The sequence below is a fragment of the Olea europaea genome, chromosome 9 (assembly GCF_002742605.1).
Source record: "Olea europaea var. sylvestris chromosome 9, O_europaea_v1, whole genome shotgun sequence".
Lineage (NCBI taxonomy): Eukaryota > Viridiplantae > Streptophyta > Magnoliopsida > Lamiales > Oleaceae > Olea > Olea europaea.
In genome coordinates, this window is record NC_036245.1 from 11,530,666 (window position 1) to 11,541,406 (window position 10,741).

Consider the following 10,741-nt stretch of genomic DNA (forward strand, 5'->3'; position numbering starts at 1 on the left):
TCAAAAAGTATTTTATCATCTTAGGCCTCTGAACGAGCCTGTCGATCAGGACATTCTATTAAAACTTCATATCATATCATAATAAAAGAGAGAACGATAAAATACTCAACTGGACCGGCAGCCGCCACAACAATGTGAAAACTTTTGGCCTGGGATAGAAACAGAATTCTGCTACTTAAAAAGACTTAATGAGGTAGTTTCTCTTGATTGAATACAGAAAAATAAGACCATCCCCTTTGTGCTTCGATAGGTCTAAGGTATATATGAAGAATACGGGAATATTTCCAAGTGCCAATGCCAAAAGTATGAAAATTACTAGTACATTTCAGTTCTTATCTCCCGATGCACGTTCCAATTGCTCACTAGCTTCCTCAAATGACAAGAGCTCTTGAAGAAGTGATGCAAGCTTCGTCTCGTTCTCTTCACGGATGCGGGCTGGAACTTTTTCTTGGTAGCCAGATGCACTTGTTATTTTCATCAAGCTATCACGTTGCCTGAAAGATACGTCAATTTATTAACTACGGAAATGGATAAAAATATGATGGAACTATTTTCTTTCGATGAACTATTGAGTCGACTCACTTTTCTATCTCCTCCATCTTCTTCTTCAGCTTCTGGAGTTCAGCTTCTACATTAATGTTTCCTTGTAGCTGGAGGTATACCGAGAGATTTTCATTGACCACATCTACCTTACAACCCACTGGTGCATCATCGATCTCGCTTAAAACCTGAGAAATTTCAGGGTCGAAAATTTTCACAATACTTTCATTTACAGCACGAAAAAGGAGTAAAAGAATGAAAGAGCACGTCAAAATTATCTCTTAACTTCGACTTTCCAGTAAGGTATCAGCAACAAAGGTATTACTGTAAAACTATAGACCATAAATATGATCCAAGTACATACCTCTAGAGACGATAATGTTGCCAGTGTAGCAATCTCCAGTTCATGGTCTTTAAAGATTTTGCAAGCATCATTTAAACGGCAACGCACATAAGCTGCTCGCCTGGAAGAAGAAATTTTTTCAAGTCACTCATGGCCAAGGTTTTGGAACTGTCCATGTAAAACTTCATAAAGCAATTAGGGAAACACAGTATTTCTTATCTGAATCACCCATTCGGATCAAGTGGAAAGTGAGGCAAAAGTAGATAAGGAGAATGCAGGGTCTAGCCCCAAATTACAGTACAGATCATCTTATTGCTGTGTGACTGGAAACATCTATAACTTATGGAAAAGATAAACACCAAAAGCATGTATGATAGGGTAGATCCGGACACTAATAAACGAGATTGTAACTTTCCCTTCTTCCTTTAACACTGAGTAACATTTCATCCTCCCTACCATACATAACATCAAGGTTCAAAATTATCCAAAACATTCATAGCATTGAGTTCATGAATTTTACCTTTCATGTCTCTCCTTTGGTGCCAGAGTCGACCGAAGAGACCGCAGAGATTTGACCACTGACTCGATCATATCCATCTCCATCTCCACGCTATCATTAGTCCAGCACTGTAAAAATAGGAATAAGGACAGGATGGCAACTGAGCTTATGTTTTAAACAGAATTTGATAAAGACTAGATTATAGATAATATATATAAAATGCAAAAGTGGAATTGTGAAGCACCCTATTCAACGTTCAAACTAAGAATGCGGATGAAAACAGGTGTTGGGAAGTCTAATCAAAATTAGGAATGTTAATGGTCTATCAAAATTAAATTGTTGAGCAGCAGATTAAATTCTAACAATGTTTCAATTTAAGTTTGTAGTACCTGAAATTTCAAAACTGGGGATATCTTTCTTTTACCACTACTACCAAAAATCGGGTTATTTTTCCTTTGGTGGTAGTGGTGGTGGCTGGGTCAGTGTAGGAAGTTATCTCACTAATATCAATATCCTAAATATTCAACCAACATAATATCATAGCAAGACATAGGTGAAGGCTGTGGTTCATATTTACTTTTTCGCGAGATTTTCAAAGCAAATGAGCCTGAAAGCACTTCTCCTAGCTTGATCTTTCTAGCATACACTCCCCCATTGACACTTTGCATACAGAAGTTCATGATCTCGGGTATAAATAGAACTATTTTCTCTTTGGTGTTCAAAGATAAACAACTTTCAAATGACAGGATTATAGAGAAAACCATATAATAATGCCTATCCAGTTATCAAGCAGTAAACTGATATATCAGACAAGTGGTGTCGAATTTCATTTGCTAAACCAACAAAGACGCTTCAAAATCAAACTAAATTAACAAATTATGCCAGACAAACACTAGAATGAAAACTCAATCAAGGAACATAGCAATCAGCATAGGAATTCCATCGAAATGCCACAGATGATGTCAACTTTTGTTTGTTATCCTCCCTTAACTGCATAGAAATGTACGTAGATCTTACCTCTACAATTGATGGATATTCACATATGACTATTGATTCTTTCCTCATAGAATCTTTTCTAGAAGGAAGACGCTGCCACAGTTCTTCTGTGACGAACGGCATAAAAGGATGAAGTAACCGTAAGCCATTATCCAAACATACCCACAAGGTATCTTGTGCAGATATTCTCTCAGATGCAGACGCTGGATCATTGCTGGCAAAATAGGGCTTGATTACTTCAATAAACACATCGCACAATTGAAACTGCCACCATGAGTATACTGATGTTGCTGCGTCAGAGAACTCGTAAGATTCTAAAGACAACAATGTTTTTGATATGGCTTTATTCAAAACAGATAGTATCCACTTGCAGCCAAATGGCATGACATCAGGATCTATCTTTGTTGGAGGGGTGTAATCGTCTCCTAGTTTACTCATGGCGAACCTTATAGCATTCCAAAGCTTGTTACACCATTGACGATAGCCAACCACCCTTTGAATGTCCAGATTTATTTTATCCGACTGAAACAAAATGATATGACGTCACCACACTCTCAAAGGGAGAAACTTTTGAGGATGAAACACAAAGCTATTACCTGAGCTGTGTACGAAACAAGGGCAAAACGTAGAGCATCTGCACCACATTCAGGTATCCCATTAGGGAAGTCCTTCACCTGACCCTCTTTCGCAGTTTTTAATTCATTTGGATCCAAGTTGCCCTCCTCCAGCCTTTTGTGAAGACCTTGAAGGGTTATTCCATTAATCACTTCAAGAGGGTCAATAACATTTCCCAATGACTTGGACATCTTGCGTCCATGTGCATCTCGAATCATTGGGTGCAAATAAACCTGCAACAGTTGAAAAAGCATCTTCATTCAGAAAAGAATAAACCACCATTTGAACTTTACTGTCATAAGAATACTAGCATATTGTGAGAAAACTGGTTAACTCCAGTCAAGATAGTTTTTGCTGTTTTCTGTCAAAAGTAACAGAAGCAACTAACAGCAGTCATTCAGTTTTTCTGAGAAGAACTTTTCACGCTATTTTTCCGAAATATCCAACCATCAATCTTAGGTAAAAAGCTGAGCACTCAGACAGCGAAACCATTACCACAGTATAGCATGATGAGCATCAGTGCAACTTGAAACTTAGAAATGGAAGTTTGAATCACTTAATGTCAACAGTGAAAAAGCTTAATGGCAAGGAACCACCGACATGGATAAGCGTGCCAGACACAACAAGAAGCAGAGAGTCAATTTTTTAGAAAAATACCAGATCCGACATGTTGCGACACATTAATATAAACTATATTAAATTTATATTTTAATTTATAGTATTAAGCAAATAAATATATTGTATACTTGTCTTTATTTTGTATAGAATGGGAAGTTAGGGGAGAAAGGGCAAATTTACTGGTTAAAAGGGGCTTGATTGGCTAATTTTGAAAAGGGCCCACTGTTTTATTCATTGATTAATTTGCCTTAGTAGGTCAATTCATTTATTCTTTGGCGTCGACTCCATCTTCCATCTAGGCTTTCGGTCATCTTGCACTGTCGACTTATCCTCCATTTCTTGTGCTGCTGAAGGAAAAGCCCATTTCTCATGATGTGAATGATGCTGGTAACGACATTTTTTTGTTTTGCAACCAAAATCAATTTTATGTTTTTTTTTTTTTCATTCTGATGATAAACCAGGTTACTTTCCCACTTTTATGGTTTTTCAATTTTTATGAGCAGCTGCCTACAAAGTACAGAAAGGTCACTCACCTTTCTGAACGGGACATCACCACCCAGCTTCATTCCCAACATCACCATACGAGCAACCCAGAAGAACAGAATATCATGTCCGGTTTCAAGAACAGATGTTGGATAAAATGCTTTAAGATCATCTGTATCATCTGGCCACCCCAACACAGATAATGGAAACAGACCAGAAGAAAACCAGGTGTCCAGAACGTCAGGATCTTGTGAAAGTTCAAACTTCTTCCCAGCAAAGATTCTGCTAGCCTCTTCTTGAGCCTCTTCCTCATTTCTAGCAACCACCCAGTGATTATTGTATGCTCCTAGTTCCTTCAGTTCATCATCCTCCAATTTTGCGTACCATGCAGGAATACGATGACCCCACCAAAGCTGCCTTGAGACACACCAATCACGAATGTTCTCAAGCCACCTGCAATATCCAAGATCCACTTATTAGTACCAAATTCAAACTCGTGCAATTTTATGAAAGTTTACATGACAGGAAATGAAATGATGGCATCAAATTCAATAACAAAAATTATCAATATTTCGAAGCTTGGGTTTATCAGAATATAAACAAAAATGAAAGAGTCCACGTATCAAACAGTGAAGTAAGATAGAGGATAACATTAAGATAATAGTTCTTTTAAATTGAATTTCAAACACAATATCAAAAAATTGTATCATTTCAGGATACCTCTTCCATTCAGCAACATATTGTTTTGGTATAATCTCCATCCTCCTACTTGAGTCATCCATTACAGCATCAAGAGCTTGTTGGGCCATGCTTTTGCAGTTAACATACCACTGAGGCTTAATAAGGGGTTCCACAACGTCATTGCTTCTTGAACAAACTCCAAGACGCATCTCATTATGTTTATCACCTCTGTAGAGACCCTGAATTACAGAGAAAAGTAAATGTCAACTGATGATTACACATTCTACCCAAGAAAGAAAAGTTCCCTCAAGTTTTTTTAATGTTTCAACAATCATTAGTAGAATTTTCAATTAGGCCGAAGGAACAATTGAAGTTCACTGACAGACATCAAAGCTCATGTGTAACTGGTGCTTTGCACTTCTGTCAGCTAGCTATCTGAGAAATAAGCCATTTTAGAGTGTGGCACTGACATAAATACAGATAAGAGTAGGAATACCTTTTCCTTTAAAGCCTCGGTCAGAGCCACACGAGCTTCAAAACGTGGCATCCCTATAAACTCTGGACCGCCATTGCTATTTATTTTTCCATCATCAGTGAAAATATTGATGAAATCAAGATTATGACGCTTTCCAACCTCAAAATCATTTGGATCATGGGCTGGCGTTATCTGCGAGATAAGGGAGGTAGTCGTTGGCATAGGACTTTCTGGAGAACAAAAGGCAAATTGAAGGCCAGAATTCTAAGGTACAGAAAATCCTTACCTTCACAGCGCCAGTCCCAAAATTCATATCTACAAGCACTGCATCACAAACTATAGGAAGCTTTCTTCCATTGAATGGATGAATAGCAAATTTTCCATGAAGATGGATGTATCTTGGGTCTTCTGGATGTATAGCAATCGCTGTATCACCCAACATTGTTTCCACTCGAGTTGTCGCCACAACAATCTCTCCCAAGCCTCCTTCCAAAGGATACGCAAATGATGTCAGCACTCCAAACTCCACGGGTTTTGCATATCCTGGAATCCGTAATGGTGTTCTTTCTTTGATTTCTATATAATCCACCTGAAGACACCAAAGCAGTTCAGAAACTTAGGAAACTATCGCGACAATGACCTTTAACAGCCAATGGGACAAGATAGCTGTATCCACCTCAATATCAGATATTGCTGTCCGCAAGACACAATCCCAGTTCACTAGACGGAGATCCCTAAAAAGAAGAAAAAACATAAGATATAAATATTCACAAGAAAGTGAAGAACCTTCTGCAGGCAAACAAGGAAAAATCTAATAACCTTCCGTAGGTAAACAAGGAAGAAATTGAGTTAACATTTTAATAAAAAAAATAGTAAATATAGAATAAATAACTATTGATAAGCCACGGGTAAAATACTAACTTTGCATTCAACAAAGCATAACACGAGCAAGCTCAGAAAATATGCATCACATCAGTTAGAATAAATTCTCTGTTGTGCCTAAGAAGTACCAAAAGAATAATTTTATCACAATCACAGGAGTATCCCTTGAGACTGAACACATTAGTGGTCATACAACAGGCATAATTCAAGATGACCTGGGGTGTGACAAATGCCAAACTCAACCGCTAAAACAAACCTGATTGCACCGCAATATTGGAATGGAGGATAACACTTGACAAAGCAGGGTGCCACGAAGAAACCCAATACAATTAGTCTCAGCACAAGTGATCAGCTAGAGAACGTTAAAACAATGGATGTTAAGATATGAACATACCTATATATTAGACCCTCCTTGTAAAGTCTAACAAACGCCTCAGTCACAGCCCTTGATCTTTTTTCGTCCATGGTAAAGCACTATGGGAGAGGGGGTGACGGATGACGAGCAGGAAAGAACATCATAAAACCAATTATTAGAATTGCAATTGACTATACAACACCACTAACAGTGTCCAGATTATATTTATGATGAAGTGATAACCCAAATTATTACCTCACGAGACCAATCCAGAGAAGCACCCAAACCCCTTAGTTGTTTCAGTATAGTGCCTCCATACTCATCCTTCCATTTCCAGACCTATTAACCCCATATACATATATATATTATAAGAGTAATAAGATGAGGTGGCTAAACTCACTTCAGTTACAAAGCTTTCACGACCAATATCATGCCTTGTCAATTTCCTTTCCCTCATAATCTTCTTCTCCACAACAACCTGAGTGAGATTAGATAAACGTCAGTTAAGTATATTAGGTCAGCAAGCTTGATAAATACAGATTAAGCCAACATACAAAGTAACAACTCTCCACAAATATTTTTGAGCGTTTAAATGTTTGCCTGGGTCATTTCAATATTTTCACTAAACAAAAGAATCTGACTAGGATAACTGAGAAAAGTCCCCGATATCATACTGTCATTTTAGCTTCCTATGATAATAAGTTATGCATGGCACATAGGATTTTCAATATTTGGTCAAGTGTAATGCCAATAATATAACACATGTATGCTCACTGTGAGATAGTTGGACGAAACCAGCCAAATTCTCATGTCACGGATATATGATAGTCAGCAACTTGTACATCATGCCAATGTACAAGACCACAAAATTCACTCAGAAAGAAGTTACAGAAAATTAAAAGGTTATGAAGGTACAACCTGTGTGGCAATTCCAGCATGGTCTGTACCAGGCACCCATAATGTATTGTATCCAGACATTCTTCTCCAGCGAATAATTGTATCCTGGAGGTGAATTATTTCAACAAAAAACTAAATGAAACTATAGTTCTGGATAAACTTTTTCAATTGAAATATCAAACAGCATTAGAAGACCTGGATTGCAGCAGTAAGAGCATGGCCAATATGTAGAGCCCCAGTAACGTTTGGAGGTGGCAAAACCTGCATTCACAAGGAGAGAAGTATATAGGAGTCATTAAACTGCACAGACAATTCAAATGTCATGTGCAGACAAACTCCCTTTGTCTACTCCTGCCCTTACTCTCATCTACCTGATCTCAAGCTTTTCGTTTCCCCAATCAACCCATTGGTTACTTACAAGTTCCATCAAAATTGAATATGTATATATCATAAGAAAATATGTGAAGTCATCTTTATCATCACCAAAACTATATCGCACTTGTACATTAAACCTTCAGACCACAACATTATTTAAATCTCAACTTGGGTTAACTCTGTCTGCTAGTTGGAATAACATAAAGAAAAAGAGCATCATCATGCTTTAAAAACACATTATCTAAAAATAAGCGGAAAAAAAAAACAGCACCAAGACATTTTCATCTTCTCTAGTTAACTTTTTCGCCTCTCTACCATGGCAATATGTTAACATCATATTATTTTTAATTTGAAAATTTTAAATTGGAAATATGTATATTAGCACTTACAACTCGCCAGTTGTAATGTAAGCATCACATTGAAAATCATATGCACTTATAGCAGACCTTGTAGAAGTTTTGGTAACTGCAGTAGTGAATAGTACGCTTATGGTTTCATAGCAGCATTGTGAAGTACACTTGCATGTATCATACTTCCATTCAAATTCGTATGATTCTTTGCCATTTATCTATGTACATAGTTTATCTTGATTAAAGAGAGAATCATATGCATTGAAGTTGAAGATTTGAAGGCATGGACATTTCTTTCACTTTTACTACTTGGCAGGGCTCTCTGATCTCTGCCATGTTATCCTTTTACACACATTTACATTGTTTTTGAATATATATGCCATGATTCAGTATTTCCACTACTTTGTCCCTCAGGGGTATTATGGAAATGGGCAATTGCTCTCCTATTAATCAATTGTTTGCAACTTGGCATATATTCCCGTTAATTTCTTCGGTTTCACTTAAATATGTAAAACATTCTCCCCTTGCTCTCTCTTAGCCTTTATTTGTATTGTATCAAACATACATGCAGATAATTAATTATTACTTAGCTCATGATTAATTCACTTCAGTAGCTAGGTCTTCTGATCTGTTTAATGAACGAATCACGTTCATGTCAACCATGAGACCACCCATCTCACACATACCACATAATTACCCGTGCATGTCAAAAACAGTATTTCAATGAATATTTACCACAAAAACCATCACCTGTGAATATCTACAGGTCAACAGTTCATATCAGCTTGTGAATTCTTCACACACAATTAATTGAAGTGCGTAATTAAGACAGTTTAGACCCATTAATCTCAAACAATAGACTCGTTTTACACAAGTTAGCATGTCAGCAACTAAAAGGTCCCTCAAGCTCTCTCACCCATAATAGAAAACTATTAATATTTTAGTACATTGTGTCTTCTTGGAGCATTCATCAAAAGTTCATATTCGCGCTATGTGATTCTCCATCCATTCACATCCGCCAAGAATAAAAAATTCATGTTTCTATATTTATAACATAATGTCTTTGAAATAATAACACTTGAAAAACTATATTCAAGTGCATGCAAAGGTAAATAACAAGTTTGAATGAAGATTGTTAGTGTGCAAAAAGCAAAGCATGCATGCTATTTGGCCAACATGGCCTAGTACCATGAATATGTGGCTGCACCATAAACCTCTAAATTGATTGTTTTTATGTTTCTCTACATTATAATTTCAATTATAACTTAAGTGATTCTACTTTGCGCCAAGGTTAGTATGCTCAGTCTGAATATTGATTGAAATAATCTTAGTATTTTTGTGAATACAACTTTTTTTCCCATCAGTCAAATCGAATCCATTGATTTCACATTTCCTTGTATCACAAACTATTAATTTTGTTTATGAGTTTCTCGAATATTGAAGGCTTTATTACAAACTCTATTAGAGAACCAGGTTAGCACAATCTTATCCAGAAGACTTAGACATACACCACATTGGCATGAGGAGAAAGAGAAAGATAAGGAGAAGGAGAGAGATCTAGAAAATGAGAATATAAGGGAAATCATAGTTACATGCTCCATTGTCAGGTCCAAGTCAGCTCATTTCCATTTGTAACTATATTTCATTTTTTGAATGGCTTTTCAGTATCCCAGGATATGCAACACAGAATATCCACCTATCCCAAAATAACCTCATCACTGTGCTCTCTCTTAAATTAGCACGTAATAGTTAAAACAAACTAACAATTACGATTTAAAGCAACACCAAAGAAAGGTTCATAGACAGACTCACAATAACAAAAGGCGGTTTAGAGCTGCTAGGGTCTGCCTCAAAGAATTTCGACTTCTCCCACCATGCATACCACCTAATTAGAAATTAGAAGGACGAGGAAAATATAACAAATCAAGCATCCAATAGCAATGAAGAAAATAAAAAGAAAAAAACATATTGTAAGCACAATACTTACGATTTCTCAACAGCACTGGGATTGAATGTTTTTGCCATTTGAAGAGACAGTTTTTTCTTCTCACCCACAAGTGTTTCAGGGTCAATATAATCATCAGGGTTTTCCTCCTCTGCTTCTCTTTTCACGCTCTTTTTCTTCCCTGACTTGGGAGCATTAGAAGCTTGCTGTGCCTTCAATTACAAATGAAAGCCAAGGTATTATAATAGACAAAAATAAACAAAAATAATAATAATAATAACTGCATTATCCCTTTAGGGATCAGCACAGAGAAACTCCAAGCTGAGAGGGCTGTAGATGACAGCACACCTGAAGTTTGGCTGCCTCTGCTTTTTGTGCAGCCTTAAGTTTCTTCAACTCTTTCTCTTTAGCCTATGAAAGAACGCTTGAAATTACAGTTAATTTCGTAAACAATTTTTTAAAAAAAAAAAATCAGATATCAAAACAGTCATTTCGCATAAAAGGCTAAGTCTAAAATTTAAACCAAGGGAACGAAAACAACACAATGGTCCAAATGAAATACAGGGACTCTTCTCATAAAAATAAAACTAGTAATCTAAGAAATTTCCAGCACTTGGTCTGGAATGCTGCAAAGCCATATTTAATGAAGAGAGCTTTTGGGGGGGGGGGGGGGGGGGTTTTTTTTTT

The 10,741-nt window shown here is 36.8% G+C and overlaps 1 protein-coding gene across 10 annotated transcripts in view; it reads right to left on the minus strand.

Moving 5' to 3' along the window:
* Window positions 1–76: 76 nt before the first annotated feature.
* The window catches only part of LOC111399674 (valine--tRNA ligase, mitochondrial 1-like), an 11,797-nt gene continuing 1,132 nt past the window's right edge, over window positions 77–10,741 (minus strand). For 9 of the 10 annotated variants that reach the window (XM_023027116.1, XM_023027115.1, XM_023027122.1 and 6 more), the window contains 19 exons: window positions 10,403–10,465; window positions 10,097–10,266; window positions 9,922–9,994; window positions 7,580–7,645; window positions 7,406–7,489; window positions 6,888–6,965; window positions 6,743–6,826; window positions 6,527–6,606; window positions 5,927–5,984; window positions 5,537–5,839; window positions 5,272–5,442; window positions 4,815–5,014; window positions 4,145–4,547; window positions 2,975–3,226; window positions 2,400–2,900; window positions 1,404–1,510; window positions 905–1,004; window positions 583–728; window positions 77–494 (listed from right to left, as the gene is read on the minus strand). In XM_023027116.1, the coding sequence (XP_022882884.1) occupies window positions 326–494; window positions 583–728; window positions 905–1,004; window positions 1,404–1,510; window positions 2,400–2,900; window positions 2,975–3,226; window positions 4,145–4,547; window positions 4,815–5,014; window positions 5,272–5,442; window positions 5,537–5,839; window positions 5,927–5,984; window positions 6,527–6,606; window positions 6,743–6,826; window positions 6,888–6,965; window positions 7,406–7,489; window positions 7,580–7,645; window positions 9,922–9,994; window positions 10,097–10,266; window positions 10,403–10,465 (3,108 nt within the window). In that variant the 3' untranslated portion in view covers window positions 77–325. The other variant, XM_023027125.1, reaches the window with a different exon arrangement.